The sequence below is a fragment of the Anser anser genome (assembly GCF_964211835.1).
Source record: "Anser anser genome assembly, chromosome: 7".
NCBI lineage: Eukaryota > Metazoa > Chordata > Aves > Anseriformes > Anatidae > Anser > Anser anser.
The window spans coordinates 34,469,271-34,491,476 of record NC_139727.1 but is presented as its reverse complement, the minus strand read 5'-3'; the positions used below and the strand labels follow the sequence as shown (position 1 = coordinate 34,491,476).

At 44.1% G+C, this 22,206-nt stretch overlaps 1 protein-coding gene and 1 long non-coding RNA gene across 2 annotated transcripts in view; one reads left to right on the top strand and one right to left on the bottom strand.

The window, feature by feature from the left end:
* The window catches only part of SLC18A2 (solute carrier family 18 member A2), a 28,942-nt gene extending 10,007 nt beyond the window's left edge, over positions 1-18,935 (bottom strand). The window contains exons 1-9 of the mRNA XM_083844159.1: positions 18,676-18,935; positions 16,655-17,006; positions 10,232-10,290; positions 9,054-9,137; positions 6,686-6,778; positions 6,131-6,220; positions 5,980-6,023; positions 5,840-5,900; positions 1,452-1,547 (exon numbers count right to left, since the gene is read on the bottom strand). Coding sequence (XP_083700285.1) covers positions 1,452-1,547; positions 5,840-5,900; positions 5,980-6,023; positions 6,131-6,220; positions 6,686-6,778; positions 9,054-9,137; positions 10,232-10,290; positions 16,655-17,006; positions 18,676-18,796 — 1,000 coding nt within the window. The 5' untranslated portion in view covers positions 18,797-18,935. The remainder of the gene's footprint in view (positions 1-1,451; positions 1,548-5,839; positions 5,901-5,979; positions 6,024-6,130; positions 6,221-6,685; positions 6,779-9,053; positions 9,138-10,231; positions 10,291-16,654; positions 17,007-18,675) is intronic.
* On the top strand, positions 9,235-11,323 carry LOC310902515. The gene is made up of 2 exons (XR_014586752.1): positions 9,235-9,528; positions 10,434-11,323. It is a non-coding gene; the product is annotated as an uncharacterized lncRNA (long non-coding RNA).
* Positions 18,936-22,206: the final 3,271 nt, after the last annotated feature.

Below are 22,206 nucleotides of genomic sequence, written 5' to 3'. Positions count from 1 at the left end.
GATTAAAAGCCTTGTGGGTCACAATGGCAATGCTGGGGAAACCTTTTCACCTGTGCAACCGCAGCTACTTCAGTGTGGCTTGGAGCAGACTTTTTATATGAAATGGCCATTTACAGCAGAGCTCAAAAACTGGGAAAAATATTGCAAAAGCTTGGTCAATAAGGCTTGCATGTTGGTGTGGTACAGTCACAGTGGTAAGTTGTGCTTCTACTGAAGCAGAAATGTGATTTTCTAAATAAGCTTTATGCAAAGTAACATTAATTGATCAAAATCAGAGCCCTTTGTACCTTCTTCTGATCACTCTTCAAATAACTGGATCTCAAAACTGCGTAAGATAATCATTTGCTTAAAACCCTGCAGTTCGGATATAATTTAAGAGGCTTAAAAACTTTAATTAATGCTGTCAAATCAGACAAAGTGTAATGGACTCAATTACTTATATCATTAAGGGGTAAAATTAGTCTTAATTTAAAATGGATATTTTCCTTCTAGGAACCTCTGTTCAAATATGAGATGTGTAAATCTCATTTCTGTTACACCAGTATACTCCAGTGGGGGAGGTAGATAAGCCATCTTTGTTTTTCTTTGAGGCTTAAAATATCTAGGTCTGCATGTTAATTTTGCTATGTAATGGGCTAGCAATCATTACCACATTCAACAGTACAGTAATACATTAAGGACTGCCACCTATGGCCACCCTAGATCTGAGTTTGCATTCATTTGAAATAATGTTTGTATTTTCACTGTGTTGTAGGGACACCTATATTAGTATTCTCTAGGGATATTAGTCTGACGAACATTATTTTCAACAAGGATTTTTCTTTTGCTTTCAAATACCATACATTGATACTAGAAAATGCTCCTCGTGTCCCATTTCTCTCCAGTGGCTACATTTTAAGAAAAGTCCATGCTTTTCCTACCATTGCCATCTGCAGCCCTGGAAGCAGTACATGCTAACACGTGCAGCACACGCTGCACCCAATGCAGATTTCCTGCTCCCAGCAGTTCACACTAGGCACTAAGGAGGGATTCCCTCTGGGAAAAACCCTAAACCAAATGATTTTTGAAAACAGTTGTTTATTGTTTGAAAGTCAAATCTTTGTAATTTTCTAGAGTGCCATGAAGGCTTTACAACATATATTTACAAGCAAAACCTGAAATGTGCTCATGTCTACAACGCTGGGCTAGGAACTGAATCGCATTGTGCCCTGCTCAGTGGTAAGTCTCCAATGCAGCAGCGTTGCTGCAAGGTATGTGTGTGTATGTGCATGGCCATGCTGCAGCCTGCCCTGCAGGGCTGACTGGGGCTCCCAGTAACGTTGGCAATTTAAAGATAGTCCAAAAAAAATGACTACCTTTAAAGTGTCTAAGGAGAGCATTATTAACGGGACCAGAACAGAGGCATCCATCAGACAAAATATAGCAGACCCAAGTAATGTGCTGTACTTTACCAAGCTGCCATTTTTTGGAACACATGGTCTCCATCATCCAGATGGGTAAAGCTGGTTCAAGCATAGCGATAGCCATGTTTGCAAAGCAGATTGATCCTTGGAGAAAGAAGGGGGAGGAAAAAACAAAAAGTAAAAATTATTTATTTTGACTATGAACAAAAACCTGTGCAAAGATTGAATGCTTTCACAAAAAAAAAAAAAAAAGTGCTTTTTAAAGACCTATTTGTCATGCATCAAATGCTGATTAATGTTAAACAGAACAGAGTGTAAAGTCACTGAAGACTAACTTTCTGTATGTTTCAGTTCTCCCAGAAATTCTACAATAAAGGTTAAGCTATTTTCATATTGTGAAGGGGGGCAGCAAAGTCTACAGCGAGCCTGATGACATTTAGAAAGTTTGTGATGTCTGACCGTGTACAAACGACAAGCTAAAACCACACTCCTTTGGTCTTTATCTCCAGTCTCCTGGGGCAAAACCTGAACCTGTTGTGTAAGAGACATGGCTCCAACCCATTGTGAATGAGGAAGATGAGCCGTGGAGGTCGGGATCCTAAAAATACCACCCGACAGCCAGAGGGATGCCTACCCCCTACAGAAGGGAGCTTTGTGTACAGGCCCCGCAGCCGGCAGCCGCTAAGCCATGCCACAAAGCATCGGCTTGGCTGAGCTTGCCCACCCGTATGAATTTCAAATGCTTCCAAATCTCTTTTGAATCTCTGGACCTTTGGTCATTCACACGCAAAGAACAGAAGTGCTGACTCAATCCTGCCTGCCGGCTGCTCTCTGCTTGTGTAGGGTTTTGCTTCCTGCTCCGCTGCCCGCAGATTGTGCTCTGGCAGTGGTGTCCAGGCCCTCTGCCCTCAGGAGCGGGCTGCAGGCTTAGTGCGGGGGCTGTTACACCCCACAGTGCTTTTTTTGAGCTGGGAGGCCTTCCCCACTTCCTCCAAAGGGCCTGAAGCAGCCACAGCCCAGTGCAGGGTAACGGAACCTGTCCCCACTGCTAACCCCTCACAGAAGTGGGGGAAGTCCCTGCTAGAACTGACAGCCTCACACTTGTGTTCCTGCTCCTCTTCCTAACTTTTATAAGCTTTGGAAGAAGCTCCTCCTCACGCAGCTCACAACAAAATGAGCACCGATTCTGCTCCTTGCTCAGAGCTGTCAGACCGCATTAGGCTGCGCACCCGCGGGCCCTGAGGTGAGCTGGCAGGCCGGCCGCTCGCTGCCTTCCCGGGGCACGCAGCAGCCGCCCGGCCCGGCCTTACACCGCAGACCAGAGGTTAGAGCTAACCGGGGCTTCTGCTGCCACCAGCTGCCACCAGCGCGGTCTCTCTGAGGAGCCCCAGCTGGACACCCAGGGCCTGCACCGTTCCCAGCCAAGCTTGAGTGACTTCCTCCACGATGGAAAAACACTTTGAGCCGCACAAAATTGAGCCAGAGGAAACAGTGTTGTTCTAACAGAGGCAGCTAAACAGCAAAGATCTCATTCTGCTCGGCAAACTTCACAAAGAAATGGGAACCATGCATGCGTGTATGGCACCGATTTCTTGTTAGGACGGGAAGCTTCACCAGGGTTTGCCGAAGTACTCAGGTGCGTGCTGACAAAGGTACCTGGATCTTTAGGATGTACTGCAAGGGAAAGGTGAGAGCCTGAGCTGGTACTCTGCAAACTCAGGGCACAGTTTAATAAACACCATGCTACCTCAGTAAAACTTCCTCAAAACAAGGTCGTTTTTTAACTCTGCTTTATGTGGAGCTGACCTCTGTTTAGAGGTATGTATCTCAGGAGCAGAAATCCTACATTGTTTCTTGCTTAAATTAGATTAAATGTCCTGCATTGGCCAGAAGATGTGAAATTGCAGCCTTCCAGCTGCATCCCATCTCCAGGACTGGGAACCCGCTAGCCTTTTGGCAGAGCACCGTGGAGATCACCAGTATTTTTCTGTGAAAAATCCAGTACCCAGTGTTAAGCTGTTATGAGTTTTCTCAAGAGCCCATGTGCTAGTGATGATATCTGTCTCAGCTCTGTTTTTGGATCTGGTAGCTCAAACTAACTTGCTTGTCAGTGCAACTTCATCACCCTGCAGCACCTGACCTTTTTTAATCCCCATGGGTGAGGTGCAACTGTGAGAATGGCAGTGACTTCGTTCACTATCAGTGATAAAAAGCGTCAGCGACATATCTTTTGCCTGGGTCAGCAAGCACAGATGCCTCACCTGACACATATGCTCCACGCAGCAGGAGACAGAGTCTATATTTGCTCACATTTCCCTTCTCCAGCAGAGGTTTCCACCTGAGCATGCCATATCACCTCTGCGCTGAAACCACAGGGGAACTGGGCTTTCCAGACCTGCACCTCTGCCGGTCCCGAGCTGGCCGAAGCTGGGCGACCACAGCACCTCACTGCAGCATCGCCGCAGGACTCAGGACATCAGTGTGGCACTGAGTGAAGCCAAGTCCCCTCTGTCACCAGCCCAGGGTCAGCAGGGGCTGCCGAGGGAAGAGCCGGGCTAGGAGGAGGGGGCTGTGTGCTTCAGTTCGGGACAGCTGGTGCTAAAGAGCGACGCGGTGCCACAGGTAAGGGAATCGGTCAGGAAGCTCTTGTGCTTTGGAAATGCAAACAATTATGACTCAAGTGTATGACGCACACTTAGGAGATTGAATTTATGCCACAAAATTAACGTACCTAAATTAAGAGTGCAAAAAGCACTTAAACTGGTAGTCCATTTGCAGCACCCCTAAAATTTCCCTGTTTGTCACTTGTGGTTAGCAATTAACCCACTAGAGAATTAACCCAATGCCATGATTTTTTTCATTTTAAAACATTTTTTTAAGTTTAATTTTAAAATGAAAATTAATTTTAATGAGTTTTTACATGAATGCTTAGAAGGCATTCAGAACGTCTGTCCTCCCTGAGCAGTGCAAATGCACAAGACTTTCAACCTTCCCAAACCAACGTATCTGAACAAAACACCAACCTCACTGGGGTAAGGGACAGAAAATGACACTTTCAAAACTCTTTTCACTGCATAAAGCAACTGCTTCAGAACTGAGGCAATTAACATTTAAGGCTGAGGGGGCTGAGGTTAAAGAACATGGGCATCATCCATTCTGCCAAGCACTGGGCAGTCTCATCACCATCTGCCTCATCACCTTGGTGCTCTGGGAACGCCCAGCCCAGCTTTACTGAGCCCCCAGACATCGGCTGGAACAGCTTCTGAGCGAACAGAACAGTTGCATGCCATGCAATGGGTAGAAAAAGGAACAAAGTCCATCCCTCCTCGCAGCAGACATGGGAGGTGGTCAAAAGAGCACCATAAAGATGGGATCCATGGGTCTTACTACCTTTTCTCTTATGTGGTTAAGACTAAGCCGGGCATGAGCAGCTCAATCTATCACAGATTACGCTTTGACAGGGTTTACACTATTCTCAAGATATCCACTTACAGGACGGATGATCCTCACCTTGCAGCACCTGCTCTTAATCCCTGTAAAAGGCCAGGTACTGGATCAGATGAAAGGTAGATTTGAACTCTCATGACAGTTCCCATCTGTGCTGCTCTTTTCCCTCAAACACTCTTGTCCTATCGCAAGTTCCTTAAATGCTCCACGAATTTCTTAAGCAAAAGTGCCTGTGTAACTTCAGACACAGCTTGACCAAGTCTTGTCACAGAGCTAAGGTAGTGAGAATGCCCTGTGAGATCACCAAAACCCGAGCACCCCAAAAATGCCCGTAAGCATTGCTTTGTCAGACGAGCAGGTTAGGATTAAGGGACAAAGCAGTAAAAATCAGGATCCGCTTTCAGGTATTTTACAGACATTTAAAAGGGTCAGGCTTAATTACAGCCCTCTTTAGATCAAACCAACAAAACACGATGCAAACTTCCCTCAAGGCACAAAACAAACAGTACATGTAATACCAGACGCCACTCACCATCTGACCCAGACCTTTTCCAAAACACAATCCATGCTCTAGAGACCCTCGCTCCCTTCTCAGATGGAAGCAAACTTCTGAGTTATTCCTCATGCCTGCCCGGGATGCGCTGGTGGGTCCTCCCTCCACACCTCTGCCCTATTCACTTGTCTCATGGGCATTTTCATGGCCACATCTTGGTGTGGTGCAGCAATTCCTTGCCCTAGCAAGGATCTGCAGCTCATTAGTGCCCTCTCAGCTAGGCAGACACCTACGTTTCCAGCTTCCAGGCCACTGTGTTTCTACTGGTACTTCCATCCAGAGTTACTGATGGATTACTTTGTTCTCTGTGCTTCATGTAAACAAAAGCAGCAAATGACATTACTGCTAGACCAGACTAGCTCGAGGCTTTCCAGGATGCCAGGAACAATGCCAACAGTTGATTTAAATAAAAAATAAATAAAAAAGGATCTGATACCTGCCGCAATAATGATATATGGGTCCTTCAAAAGTGTCAGTAGCGGTGTCCCCTTCTGACTCTAGGAAACAAATGGAAAGTTGGGATTAGGAAAGGCAAAGCATCAGGTGTCGCCTAGAGTGCTTTACTGCAATACTCACTTCTGCCTGTGCTCTGGACGGCTGCAGAACAAATAATTGAACAGCTGTGGAAACAAATCAATACTGTAAGGTTTCTTCAAGAAGGGGTCAGGACACAGGCACACGAAAGGGGTGCGCTACAGAGCGATAGTGACTTTCCACATGCACTGACCTCCGTCTAGCAGAGCCAGTGCTGCCAGCACAAGGAACGGTGAGCTCTTCCCCACAAACTCATACATGACGCTCCCGAAAGGTGGGCCCACTGAGGGGGAGAAATGAAGGAAAAGCTGTGAAGCCGCGTTTCTGACCCCAAACATATGTCCTCTGCAAGCGTTTGGGCACCCTGTGTTGGCACTCAGGGACCACAAAGTTTAATTTAAAACAAAACAAAACGAACAACAACAAAAAAAAAGAAAAAAAAAGAAAAAAAAATGAATAAAACCAACAGAAAAGCTCATTGATCTCTGTGATTATTAAAAGTGTATTCTTCACACCCCAAAATACTCCTCCATTTAAACAAAACCCAAGCATCTCAGAGATTGTCTGATGTGTATCCGGATAAGAAATATGTTTCTGCATAAGAAACGATTCTTAACATGCACCATGCATCTAATCTGGAGATGGCACGGTAACATTGCACCCGAGGAGATCCTGCTGCTGTTTTCACAGACCACAAGGAGGTGCTTTGGGTGGTTTCTGCTGGTGGCAGAGCCCCCATCTCACTGACCTAATACTCCCATAGCAAGTCCTCCCAGTGCAATCCCCATCGCGTTGCCTCTCTCTTCGTCGTCTGTGTATACACTGGCAAGCATACCCATCCCTAAAATACAAACAGAACAGAACAAAGCACAAAATTAGGCAGCTGTGTCTTACAATTTATTAGATAGAGGTGACAGCAGGTATCTGTATATAAGTATATACCTACACACTTATATATCTATATTTATACACATATATAGATCTACATACATATACATGTGTGTATATAAGTCCCCACCACATGCAATTTGCCTTGAAGCAGAAGGGAGTTTGGCACACATAAATGGTCTCAATGCCATATTCTATTACACCCTATTACTCAGGTAGTTTAATGATGCCCTGATTTGCCGGATTCTGTGTCCCTGCCTTTGTCACAGAGTGTTTAGAAGCTGCTCTTCAGCCAGTTGAAACAAAGCTCTCGATGAGTACTCTCTGTCTGCTATTTGTGCTCTGGGTGCTCGACACGAAGGTTGGTGACGGCTGACAGCTACAACCGCGGTCACTGCAGGCTGTGCTCTGAGCATAACGTATCATGCCCAGCTGATTGCTTTGAAAATGAGTATTTCAAGTTCAGCATCCAAAATTAAAGGATGCTTTTGACCTTTATCTTCATGTTCCCCATTTCTGCATTCGATGAGAAGCCATCATTTCACAAAAGGAAACATGAAGCCTCTTTCATTTGCTTTTGTGAAGCACTCAGACACAGTAGTCGTAAATGCTACAGGAGAGTCCTCATAGAAATTATTAATTCTGTTTTCAAATCAAGGACTTGCACAGCCACAGGGGGGGTACTACACCCACTAGGACAGTGCTGCAGCATGCAGGTGGTGCAAGTGAGTTGGGCTGTTGGACTCATGAAGTGACTTTTTCCCTCCCGTTGGCACTTGTCTGGGGTCGGAGCTTCTTCTGAGGGCTTGGTTTGGCCTTGGTGCAGTGCAGGAAGAGCTGGGGGTGGCTGGAGACTACCCAAAAAAACAGCAGTGGGGATGAGCAAAGGCTGAGCAGCCATCAGCAAGAGACCACTGCAGGTCTTTGGATTTAAAGCTAGAGAGGGGAAACCGATGTGCGATGTGATGTGGTCTTGAAAATAATAAAAAAAAAAAGCCACAAAGATAAAGAAAAGAAACTGTAGAAACTGTTCTTCATGTTCTCTCAACTATGAGAACCAGAAATGGATATGAATGACAGGAAGGAGGCTTTAGATGGGAGATCGTAAAAGGACTTCCTAACAGTAAATGTAGTTAAGCACAAAGCTCAATGCTGAGGGCATTTCTGGAGGCTTTTGAGAGAACATCTGTCAAGTACGCATGAGGAATGACAGATCCTGCCTTCAGGAAGGGGGTAGACTAGGGAGACTCTTGGCCTTCTCTGCTCTGATTTGTAGGCTGTCTGGGGAAAAATACATGCTCATCAAAGAGCCCCATCTCAAGGTACACCCCTGCACAGGGACTGAGATAAAGCTGAACAAAAATTTTGATTCTGGCACGTCTTAACTTTGGAAAGCTTGACTTGTAAGCTTAATTAGTTTGGGGGCTGAGGATCTCCGTTGGATATCCCCACCTGCCCCAAGGCTGCAGCACAATCCCTGCAGTGGGGATCTGGGTGAAATCCAGCTCTCAAACGTTTGTTATCTTCCTATGAGAAGTACGTGAGCCCTGGTTATTGACCAGTCCCATTTGGGAGGGGGGATTTTTCCTGAGGAAGCCAAGGGACATGCTGTGGACAAAAAGCTCAATTCACCTCCCCTTTCAAGACAAATTTATATTCCTGCTGTCATCATGAACAAAATACAATTTCTCTAGACTCATTCTCAGAGATCATTGAATAATTTGGAGTGAAAATCCATACTCCATTTCACTTTTCATTTAAAAATAAAAATAAAAATCTTATATTGGATATCTAGCACAGGCAATCTGAGTCCAAACTGGCAGGCAGAATTACAAGCCACTGGAAACAACATTTTATAACAGAAATTTCAGAAACAGGCAGAGGTACTATCCCTATGATAATAAGTACCAACATAAGTTCATGGTGACCTTTAAAAGGGCTGAAAATGAATTTAAAATTTTGAAGGCACACATGCAGAAACCCCAGGGAGAGAGTACATCATCTAGTGCTCTACCTTACTGCAGCCCACATACCAAGTAATTCTGAAAAGACATTTGCTTGTGAGCTACTGCATAGGAAAGAGGCAGAAAGAAAATAATGAAATTGATTTAATTGAATAATTTTGTATTAATTATTGAAACCGCAGACAAAATACAATTAAGAAATGACTGTCACTGAAAAAGACAGAATTGGTGATCCGTATTTTACTCCATCACATGCTCTCTTACCTGCCACTGAAGAACAAGAGGAGCCCACTCCTTGGAGGGACCTTGCAATAAACAGCAATGTGTAGCTTCCTGAGAAGGCAAACACTATGGAAAAGACAGAGGTAAATTTTTAAAATTAGTTTAACTCTAACTAGGTTAAAAAGTTAGATTTCTTTAAACTATCACAAAAAAAAACCACCCTTTCTGCAATTCAGTCAGGTGTTTACAGTGACTTGTGTCACTTTCAATGCTAACTGCATTATTCTCTCTTATTGCATTTGGATGTGTCAGTGTTGAATTGTTCTCAGGTGTCTGAGCCTTCTGGTAACACAGAATGCAAGCGCCCAAGCAGTTTTAACTAATTACTTGGGATTTGATTACATCCTGCTCTGATTCAGCTGCACACGGAGGCATATTAAGACCTTTCTTTCCAGCCTTGCTCCCCCCATGGCTGCATTTCGGGCTGCCCAGTCTGAAGCTCCAGGCATTCACAAAGGTAGGATTTAACACACACACCCACAGGCTCACACCAGCTTTTCTTCCAGTAAGCAAATGGGTGGAGAGGTTTTACAGTGGCGTTCCCAGCTCTGTACTGGATGCTGTGTGGCACAGCTGGCCATGAATTAGACTTACAACTGTTATAACCATACCAAGCAAAATTTGTCTAATGTTCCAAAAATCTGGAGTTGTCAAAGACTCTACCAACAGGTAATCTTATCCATCACTTCAGTCCCCTTGCTGTCAGAAATATTTTCCTAATATTTAATCTAAATTTTCTTTGATACTTTTTTAAGGCTGCTATTCCATTTCTTACATGCAGTGGACGTGGAAAACTCTTAATTCGCTTCTTTTTTTGTCATAGACTCTGATACATCTTACACCTGCCTTCTGAAGCAAGCCCAGTTCTCTAATCATTCCTCACAGGCTTCTAACAATGCTTGATGTTCTCCTTTGTACTCTTTCCATCTGGGACACGTCCTTAAGTACCATGCAAAAGTGAACATAAACCAGCAGCTGAGGCCTTATTAACACCATTTAGGGTGGGCAAATCATCTCAGCTGACTTGCAGGCTATGCTTCTGTTTGCACATCCTCTACATTAATTCCCCTACATCAACAAGAATTCCTAAGGATCATTATTATAGATCATTTATTTAAAAGTTGCATCTGAACAACACTAAGTAAGAAGTGGCCACTTACTGATCGTTGACACAAACATGATGCAGAAGCCAGCAAACAATGGAATCTGGTAGCCTATTCTGGAAAATAAATAAATAAATTCACATTTTCAGGATTGTCTCACTGATATTTTGAGTTACTTTTAATTGCATGAGGGCTTTTTTTTTTTTTTCTGTGCACAAGCACAAAAGATGCAAAAACCCAACCTGTAGTTTCTTTGCAGGTTTTGAAGTATTTATAGTGGACAACATGATCAAATTGCTCCATGTTACAAATGCCTTCTCATTTGGTACAGCACACTTTTCATCTGAAATCCCTGGAAGAAGTCCTTCCTTCATTAGAATTTGACTGTCCTGTTCTCGTTCCACCATCATTGTTCTCAATAAAGCCCCTCTGGGTCTCAATGGGGTTTCCAAGAATATGAGAATGGAAGATTCATCTAAGCGTGCTGAGCTTTGAAATATTCCAGGAATGTTTCAAGAATCATCTGTTTTCACCCTCATGAGACAATGACTGTAATGAGACACGGTCAAACCAATGGCTTTTTTTCTGGGAAAATTTGTCATCAGCTTCACTGGGAGTTCTGCTTCAACTACAAGCACCGAAAGTGTCCCAAAGTGTCTGAGAGTAATATTTTTGCTTTTCCACATTGTTAGGATTAAGTTTAGAGCTGATCAAAGCTTTCTTCATCAAAACTCAAAAGTATAAAATCATCAGAAATAGCCTGGAGATATGCCCGGCTGCTATAAGCATTTTCAAATTTCCAGGAAATAAATTATTTTCTGTCTGGAAAGCAAACACATTTTTAGGCAGCTAAATTTGAAATTTCAACAAAGACCTCACAATATGCTACTTTTCATGCCATTAAAACTCTGCCTTGGAATCAAAAGTACTACCCAGGTAGCCTGTGTGTAGTCTGTGTGTTCACCTTACTTTATTCACAGCTTCCTTTCCCCTAAAATTCTGTATCTCAAATGTATTTGCAAAGACATTTTTTTAATGGCCAAATTCTTCAACGGTGAAGATATTCAAAGGAATACTAATTGATTTTAATTCCCAGTGATTTGACAGTATTGGGCTTTTATATTGGTGGTACTGGTTTAAGTAGGTCAATCAAATAATGGAAGAGTCTATAATGGCCCTTCTCATTTTTGATTATAGTAGTCTTAAGACAGATAAACAAACATAATTATTCTGAGCTTTGTTTATTTGTCAGTGTAATTTTTATACAAGTAAGGACCACAGATAATAGTAAAGTCTTTGAAGTACAAGGCTGTTCGTTATTGGTATCTGTAACATTTGTTGGAGTTCTGAGAACAGAAGAAATCTAGCATGCATTTTTTCACAAGCCTTAGAAATTTCTAATGAAGAGCACGTGGAAGAATTTTGCCATTAAAAATGTGACATAAACATAGTGCACTGAGTTTTCTAGTTGAAATCTGCAAGTAGGTGCTACAAAAATACAGCAGAGGAAACGTTACTCTTGTGGTTACTTAACTGGACTGGTATCTGCAAACAGCAACCTGAATTCCTCTTCTTCTGTGGGCTTACGATAATCACTTTAATCTCTCAAAACCTTGATACCTGACTGTTGAAAGAATAATACTATACTTTTTTTGTCTGTTTTATTTAAAGAGGATGATTTTTCTAGGCTTGTCTCTTCTAGCATTGTGTGTACATGGTAAGTATTATACAGAGGGACACTAATCTCCACTGATGTCCCTGTGTATGCAAGGACATAAAAAAGAATCATCTCCTATTGCCATCCCCTTGCCTGCCCTTCCCAGTGGGCTCATGTATAAAACGCCACAGTGAGTTGGACTACAATTGCTTTGATTTTGAATTTTGGAATTACAGAAAGCACTGATATAAATACGGATAAATAACCCCTGCATGCACGGCTACTGCTGTTGGTGAGTGATATCACCTGGCTCTGTGGTACTGTGAATGCAGAAGTTGAATGTCCCTATTCCTTCTCCCATTGGAATGGGTTTTTTTTTCTGTGAAAGCCATCCCAGAGGTGTCTAGGATGGACACTGTGGGAGGAGAAGTGTGATTTCAGTAAAGAAATAAGTAATTATTTCATTTGCCACATGGACCATGAGACAGCAATTCACTGCTCCTGCAAGTACACTGCATTAAAACTCAGTTATTTGTTTGAAGACAGATGCCACACAAAGTGACTCCCATATTCATGCTTGCACCACTAGATCAGAGACATTAGCTGTGAGATCTGCCATAAGCATTAGTGAACTAAATAAAGGGAAGGGATATCATACTAGTCCTGTAATCTTAACTAAAGGATCAGCCACCATCAAATTAAATGTTTCACCTCTCTCAATATGCCCTATGTCTGAAATACTTCTGTCAGGTGACTGTTGCAAGAAAACAAGGATTTTGGAAGTCACTTTTAATGCTCTGTGAAATCCTCTTCAAGCTTTGGTCTTAGTTTTTGCAGTCACGGATATTATTCCTCCTTTATCTTGGACAAACAGAGTGTGAAGCACCACATAGCAGAGAGTCATGGAGGCAGAACTGGAGCAGAACCCGTTCTTGCCTTGCAGCAGACCATGACGCCTTATTGCACATGCTGAGGTCTAACACATGCCTTTCCCTCCACACCCAGAGAACCATCTCAAAACCAGACTCTGTGTGGGCAGAGCTAGTCCTTTCACCCAAAATCTATATTGCTCGTGGTCCACCATACAAAGTGATGTGAAGGTATAGTCAGGAGAGGACGTGCATTTGTGCTGAGCTAAGCAAGTCTTTATAGTCCTCTGAAACGGTCGAAGTTGCCTGGAACAGTTTAGAGATGATGTGCTACCCTGCTCAGGGTTGCTGAGCCCCTGGAAGTCGTGGTTGTTCTTGCTCTGGGGCCGTTCTTACCCGCATCCAGCTGACAGCTAGAAGTGTAGATTGTCTTTTCCTGCACAATCTTAGCAAACCCTGCCTCCTCCTAAAATAGCAGTGTTAATTACTTGGCAGTTGTGCTACCACAAATGTCTAATCTGCAGCTGCAGTCCCGGGCTGTCCAACAGACATGAGAGAGCACAGACTGGGAGTTTTCACTGATCGGAACAATTACAATATATAACAAATGATCACAAAACAGGGAGGCACCACCTGTAACAGCCAGCTGTTCAGAGACTCTGTCCCAGATCCTGGGCTGTTCCTGTTCTTGCCATGTGAAACCTGTGCATATGCAGTTTCTCATTTTTGGCCATGACATGACGTGCTCCATCAGTTATCTCTACATTTTTCCTGTCTCGTCTCTTCCTTTTTCTTGCTATCATGCCTTAACAAGTCATTTTCTCGGGCAGTCCTCACAAAACACTACAAGAGAAGCCGAAGCAGCCAGAGGGTCCACCATGTTTCAGGGAGGCTACCCGTAGCTAAAAGTGCTTCCTACAAGTGGTTCCGACTCACAAAAAATAACACAGAGTCATCAGTTGAAGGAGGGAGAGGAAAGGCTGCCAGTGACAGAGAAAGCCTGAATGACCCCATTTTAGGGCCGTCTTGGCCCCAGACTGCAGAACTGTTTGGAAGTGGATTACACTCACTAATAATGTTACACTGCAATGAGACAACCAATTGATGGGTTCTGTGCAGCAGTAAAATAAAGGTTACGCTGGCCAGGTTAGCAGCTGTGGATGATTAGAGCCTAATTGCCTATCCATTACAGGATTGCAATTTACTGACTTTAAACCTATTACTGTATAGCTACAGCAGTACCAACGTGAGCACCGCTCGCTCAGCCTGTCCTGGCTGGCATTTTGGCCATCTTCAGCTCCAGTGGAGACTGGGGAGATGTATGACAAGAGGAATATTTTCCTCCAGGTCATGACCCAACGAACCTCTGAACGTGCAGGAAGGAAGGGAAGAAGGCTCAGGGGCTGCGGTGGCAGTTTTTTTGCTGGGATTTTCACCAGGACGTAGCACAAAGGGAAATGGTGGTGTCCCATCAGCTGTCAGCCAGCTCACCATGATGGGTTTGTGTTTTCTTTGGTGTTCTTTGGAAAGAGATGGGCTTTAAATAAGAAACATTTTAGCCTAGCTTGCTTCTTTTAAACTAATTTTGAAATGTATTTTTAAAATCCTTCAGCTCCAGCAGTTATAGAAAAAGTGAAAAAAAAAAAAGCCTACAAAATTTTCAGAAGATCTAAACTAAGTAATTGGCACAGCCTCGTGGCACAGACTTGCCACTTACTGGCAATGTGAGTGGAATAGCCTGTTGGATCCTACGCAAACTCAAGCACTCAAAGACTGTGCGTTTTTAAGGCCAGTAACTCCATGCTTGTTTAAAACTCTAAGCTGTGATACTTTGCTGAAATTTTGCAGAAGTAATAACAGCAATAATAATTATCACTAAACAGCTTATCAGTGTTAAAGAAGAGCCTTTGTAATGATGACTTCTGTTTCATTTATAAAAATCAGTTTTTACACTTCCTTTTAACTGAACATGCACATTGTTCTTAGGAAATCTCAATTTGAGTTGTGGGGGGTTTTGTTTCTTTCTTTCTTTGTCTTTTTGCCAGTGGCTTCTACAGTTAATTGATAAATACGTGAACTGATATTTCCCACTAACCATTTCTCAGAAGAAAGGCAGACACTGCTCCGAGACACAAACAACGCATGAAAGAAAACCAGCAATCCTTAAATCTAATTTAGGGCCACTTGGCCACAAAGACACTCGTTTCTGCCTGGGTGGGAGGACGGCGTGCCGCATGGGGCCATGTGCTCTCCTTGATTCTCTTTTTCCCACTCATTGGGAAACCGCTGGTAACGTGCGGCGCCTTACTTCTTTTTGGCAGGTGTGGCAGTTTGTAGAAATGATGATAAGAACAGCAGAATCCAGAGAAAAGTAAATGGAGATAGGGCAATGATACAGACAATTATTACTAAAACCTAGAATAGCTAAAGAACTGTCATGGAAATATTATTTCGCTTCATGCTGCTTTGCCTGTGGATGAGCTATCATAGCCCAACAAAGCAACATAGGAAATCTGGGTAACAAAGATCTGTTTTCCTCCTTAAATTGCAACAATGTTTGTGTAAAGGGATTTTTTTAAGGGCAAACTTTCAGAGCAGGGATATGCAGGAGGAGATAAGGTGAAATAAAACAAATGAAGCTGTCTATCTAATGTAAAACTTTTGTGCCTGTATCAGTTCCCCAGATTTAATACAGGTTTTGAATTCATAACATTGTGGGTCCAACCACTGCTCATCTCTCCACTGGAAACTCCGTCAGACTGAAATTAAGCACTGTGTATATAAGCTGTAAATACAAGAAAGGTACTTTTAGTTCAAAACCTGAAATATCCAGCCTTAAAGAACATCGTTTGTTTTGTTTATTGCCACCTGTGCTAAGCACTGACTGCCTAAACAGGAGTGTTTTACAAGGACAGGAAACAGACAAATTTCCTCAGCTTCTTATTTTCTGAAAGGAAAATGTCTTCTTTATAAAAATAGCTTAATAAGAAATATGAAAATTGGTGACCTAAGTACAATTTGGAGCTTATTTCCTACAGAGATGGATCTCACACGCTCTGTTTAGAAGGGCTGCAGCTTGTTCTGTGGGGAACAATTACACAGAACACTAACAATAAAATCAAATTAATTATTAACACCAAAAATTTAAATGATATAAATACTTTTTAATCTCTGTGTAAACATAATTAGTGCTTGGATTTGTTTTTGTTTGGTTGGTTGTTGTTGTAAGTGATTTATTTTGGTGCCTACATCTCCTATCCTGCTCCGGAGGATTTTGTGTAACGTCCCACCCGAACACATTCTGCTCAATACATCATACATACGCAAGGACTCGGAGGGGACAATTTGACAGTTGGAGCAGATCATGCACAGACGTAAATCTGATCTGTTGAACTCAGTGATGAACATGGCACCAGCAGGGTTTGGCAGACCTGCTCCCTTTCCGTGGAAGTCCATGAGAACCTCCTGCTTGGCCTTACCTTGTGACATTCAGAATCGCTGTGCACCAAAGCACACCGAGAGCTGCGAGAGCCAGGGAGAGATCTGAACAATGCCTACACCTTCAACATCATTTTTGCCTAATACAGGTGTAATAGATGAGTCACCAAGTCACAGAGCTTGATCCTTGTAACTACTGAGCCGTGGCATCTTTTGGCCCTGCGTAACTGTATTGAAGAAATTTCAACAACACTTCAGTAAAAGTTTCTATAAAAGCCTGAGGGCTCAGGAGCTGGAGAAAAAGAGAAGTGTACAACAGTGTCAAGTGGCTCGTGTGCTTACTGATTTATTTCAGAAAGGACGCAGGCATTCAGAAGACGTGTTCATCAAATGTATTTCACTAAGATACTCCTCCAGATAAAGTGAGAAGGCCAGGAAGCCAGGGCCACAACAGTTAGAGGTACTTTGAAATCCCCACCCAGACTAAAACATGAATACAAATCCTGAGTAACATACCTGTTTGTCAGCGGCCCTATGAAGGGGTTAGTGATCAGCTGCACCGTTGCCTTTGAAGCAAACAATAGCCCAACTTGAACATTTTCGTTCAGCAGGTCCTTGTCCTCCTTAGGGCAATCAGATGGAGGAGCAGTCACGTTCACTGTCATTTGTTCCGTCGGGGTATGGGGCAGCTCTCTGGGGCCCGGCTGAGCAGACTCGTTCCCAGTAACCATTGTCAAGTTGTCATAGTAGGAGAAGATACTCTGAAAATTGTCCATCGTTGCTGAAACTACATTAGGCTTAGTAGTCTGGACTTCTGATGCATTTTTCTCATGTTTGATGCTGTAAAGGTAACTGGGAATTATTGGCACTGGAAAAACAAATAGAATATATTAGCATCTTACCATCAGGTTATGTGCAGATGGAATCACCAATTTGTATTGTTTGCTTTGTCACTGATTGGGAAGTACAAGGCTTTCCTACTGAGAACGTCAGTACGGATTTTAAAAGACTGAAACACAGAACTTAAATAGTGCAATTTAAAACACAGTTCTTTTACATTAGCCTTTATTTTTGCCAGTCTTTGTAATTATAAAATATTCTATACAGACATCACTCAGAAAGAAAAATATGAGAAGTATCAAAAACCATGTCTGAACAGACTCTGATGCACATGACTGCATAAATCCCTTTATTAGATTGTGAAAACGTGAATAATGAGAAAAGCACTGAAACTAGCATTAAGCCAAAATAGTACAAAGTAATAAAACATACTAATAAAATAAGCCACCAAAAAAAAGAGTAATCAGAACTAATGTATTGCTGTTTACATATGTCACTATTTCTTTAAAATTTACATTGAAAACACCACCCAGAAGGGACGCGCTTTGTAAGCTTTAGTTCATGGCTGCAATTTGATTGTATTAACGTGTATCTCAGAAACTAGCATATCCACACTGGTTGGAACAGATGTAAGATTCATTCTACTGGGAAGCATCAGTGACAGAACCAGCAGAGTTGCCTGGCCTCTCTTCTGACACAGCCCCATCTTTCAGTGAGTCTGCAGACCGAGATACTTTTAAGGGCTTCTAGCACTCATCTTACAGAACAAATAAGGAAATCTTAACAAGTTTATAAGAAAGGATGTTCATGTAAAAAAATCCAGAACTGACTTGGTAAAAGTATTCATGGAGTTTTTGTTAAAGGCATCGGCTTTAAGCTGAAACCCCCCCCAGGAGCTGAGGCTGGCAGGGCAGCGCTGCGTGAGGTGGGCTCCGCACTCCGTGAGCAGTGTGTGGGCACAAGTCAGGAGTTTCCCTGAGCCCTTGGACAAAATGGATACGAACAGAAGCCTTTCGATACGTGGATTTATAAACTACCAGCAAGAAATGTTCCAGGACTTGATTTGCATTAATTCCTAACTCTGGACACCACACCACTTGAAGCCAGTAAAAGTCTCACCTTCAACTTTGATCAAAACTCTGATTATTTTATTAAACCAGCTCTTAGAAGCACTTTTCTTAAAACCCATGCAGATAGTTTTCTTATTAATCTACCATTTGACGAGCAGCGTGGGGGAGAGGAGACCTATCGCAAGGAAACAGGCATCTCCAGCGTTATCTAGCCTGGTGTTTCAGTTGCACGACCGCAGGAGGAAAAAAAGATGATGAGCTAAAAATATCAATGTTGTCGTTCGGAGAAGTTTTAGTGGCTTTCGGTGGGAAAAAATAAATAAATAAATTACGAAGGTGTTTTTGTACAATTCCTTATCCTGCAAGCGACAGAGAAACAAAGCGCGACTTTGCTGCGTGTGGCGGCGTCCGCAGTACCTGGGGCACCCTACGTGTTTGCAAACCTGTGGTTCGCGAGCATCAGCCACGCACCCGGGCAGCGCATCTGTCACCGGAGATTACCGCTGGCATAAATCGGGGGGGGGGGGGAGAAACCACCGAAAAACACAGAAACGAACCAGAAACCCACCCGCCCCCGAGCCACCGACGGCAAAGCTCGCAGCCCCACCGCCAGACCCGGTCGCCTACCGACCACGGTGAGCAGCATGTTGTCCAGGAGCAGGGCGATGAAGACGATGAGGAGGATGAGCCTCCGGGAGCTCCGGCCCTCCCGCAGCCAGCGGAGGAGGCTGGCCTCGCCCCGGGCCATGCCGCCCGGCCCCGCCGCGCCGCCGCCGCTGCCTCTGCCGCTGCCCGCGGCCTCGCGGAGGCCCCCGGGGGCCGCCCCGGGCCAGGGGGCTGAGGCCGGAGCCCCCTCCTCGCCCTGCCCCGGCCCGCCCCGGCTCGCAGGACCCCGGCCAGCAGCCCGCTGCCAGCCGGCTGGGCAGGAGGAGGAGGAGGAGGAGGAGGAGGAGGAGGAGGAGGAGGGGTTGGAGGAAGGAGGAGGAGGAGGACGACGACGACGAAGAGGAGGAGGAGGAGGCGGGGCACAGAGACCCCTCTGGACGTCCCTTCCCGACCCGAGCGGTTCGCAGCGCTCAGCCGCCGTGCCCGGAGTGCCGGGCTCCGTGCCCAGCCCGCTCCCCTTGCGCCTTTGCCCAGCAGCACGGGCTGGCAGGGGAGGCTGTTGGACAAAGATTCACGGCGGTTTAGAAGTCAGCTTTCAGCCCGCTCCCTTCAGGCAGCCGCTGCCCAGCCCGAGGGCTGCTCTCTGCTTCGCCCTCCTCGCGGTGCTTCGCCCCCGGTAAAGAGCGCCGAAGTCGCGATGAGCCTTGTAACGGGCTGGACAGCCCCAGGAGCAAACGGCAGGCTGAGGCCGGTGGCAACACCGCTGTGCAAACGGCTCCTTCTTCAGCGATGTTCCCCGTGTACGCGTGCATCTGCGGGTGTCCCCCCGTGGCCCTGCAGCGCGATGCCATTAGGGCACAGGTTGCCTTGTGGCGTGGTGCTCGGACTTAGCCCGGGGCTCCTGCGGCAGCACTCGCCTCGTGCGATGAACAAGCTGCCTGTGCTGGTTTGTTCGTTTGAGAATTAATTTATTAGTTAATGAAAGCCATTTACTCTGTGAACTCCTGGCAAAGTAGCAGCTGAAGAAAAACCAATGTGGTCTAAACTGATCTCACGTCCCGATCCATCTCTGGCAGAGATCTAGCAGGCTTCAGGGATGGGATGAATTTTCAGGGCAGTCTGCTGTTGACTATACACATTTTTTCCTAAAAACAGTGAAAAGAGGGAGTGGATGTGCTAATAGCACCTGTTTTGTTTGCATGCAGGTAGCTTTGATTTTATTTGACATGTCCACCAAGCATTATGTTCGTATGGGAACAATCTTACCGGTGCACAACAAATGCCCCCAGTGGGTATTGCTAAGCTCTTGATTCACAAACGAGGGTTCGTATCCTGAAGGCACTTACACCACAAATCACATCGCTGAGCTGAGGACTGCGGAGGAATGCAGGAGGAGGCAGGGAACGCTGCCCGGGTCAGCAACAGGAGCCGTGTCAGTATGGGAAAATAAATTTCACCTTTCGACGAAATGTCCATAGCAATTTCCCATCAGGAAAACATGGGTTTGGGCAGTTTGTAAGCACAGCTCTTCGAAGGAGAGTTAGCTGATAGCGGTGCTGCTGTTTCTGTCACCAGTCCGAAAGCAGATGTGGACAAAAACGCTTTTCCAGCCATCTGTGATGAGGGATGCAGTTGCAGAAGCCTCTTGCTTCTTTCCCTGTATCACCCACATGACGGGGGGAGAACATCCCCTCCTCCCCCGAGCCTGTCTTCCAGAATTTCTCTCCTTCTGCCTGTCCCTGCTGTGCTGACATTTGTGCTGGCAGCATCTGGCCACTGTTTTGCTGGACTTGAAGTCACTTCTCTCTTCCACTCTCCTAGCTTCTCTTACCCTCAGCCAGTTGACTTTTAGACAACTAATGCCAAAATATGTGTGCAAAATCATGCCTGCGCTATTAGCATGGATAAGCATAGAGCATTTGAGTGTACTTATTTGCATGTGGAGATGCCCACTGGTGCACAGACACTATTGCTTTGTTAATCTAGCTGATTAAATCATATTTACCTCTAGGAAGCTAGCAGGTCAGGAAGACACCAGGTTTGCTGCTGTGAGGGTATAAAGTGTATTCCATTCCTTCTCCGCTATTTACTTGTCCCTAGCCAGGGATCTTCATGTCTACCAAAGAAAAAGTAGGAAAGGAGTAGGAGCATAGTGAAATCGGACGTTATGTTTGGGAAGCTGTTTATGACTTGGTTTCGCTATTGAACTCCCCACACAAAATGAAATAAAAATTTCATGCTTTGAAAAAAGATGTTCAGATCCTTTTTTTTTTTGTAAAGTATCTGCCTTTTTTTTTTTTGCCTTAGCTATCCTTTGAAGTATACATGTGCCTGTTATACCCAGATTGTAATATTACAATTTTATTAGTTTTTGATAAATGACATCTATAAACTCAGAAATAACTCCCAAAATCACATATTTATATGGGAATATAAATTTGAAGAACTTAGCATTAGCTCATGTGGATGCTACCCTCTGAATGAGACACCCCTAGCACTTTAGGACATAGGTTAAAGGCACAGAGTATCATACAGTGGGTGACCCAAATATGGTTTAACATGGTCTTGATGCTTAGGTTTTGGCCAGCTGAATGGTGGGCTCTCCTGAATCACCTCTGTGGTGCATCACCAAATGAGCTATGCAGACAGACAAAATAGCCAAGAACACACAGGCAGCAATCCTCCAAACAATCATGAGTCTGGGAACGATGCTGGAGAACACTGCGACTTGGCAGCCAAAATTCTGATCTCCGCTAGGAAGTTTCCCTGTGGCAAGGTGTCCTCTGTGCACAGCTGGATGCTGTCATGGCACACGACACGATGTTGTTACAAGCACCGGGGAGAAGTGCCATTTTGCTGGTTTGCCTCCAGGTTCCTTCAGTGCTGAACTTAAAAAACAAACAAAACAAACAAATAAATAAATAACGCCAACAAACAAACAAAAAGAAACCACACTAGAGTTCTCACCATCCAGGCTGAGAAACACAGTACGTTGCTGGCTCCTGTGGGAAACATAATCCCCTTTAAAGCTGTCTCTTTTTTAAGATTTACTTTTATTTCCACAGCTTGCAGTTTAACTTGCAATAATTCATAATTATCTTAGCTTTCTGTATGAATTAATAATTTACAGTTATTGCTAGTGGGGAAAAATCCTGCTATAAATAATTCTTACTATTTAAGTTGGAAGACATACCTGGCAGCTTACTAATAACAAGTAATATACTTAGTCAGCTTTTTCAACCTGTGTAGCTCTTTCAAGATTTTTCTTCTTTGTGCCCAAGAGTCATGCTACTAATTACTATGTAGTAAGGCAGTGTGGTAGTTAGATTCACTGACTAATGCATCTCATTTTCCCCAGGCGTTGAAGATATACATTGTGTTTTAATCTGCTGCCATATAACCTGCAGCGAGTACATGTGTGAATGCATTTATGTGTGTATATTAATAAACATGATTGTTCCTTGTGGCATGTAGTGGTTTGAGGAAAAAGAGAAAAACAGAAATTTTGCTTTTAAAAGGGTCACTTGTTTATTATTCCATTATGCTAAACTA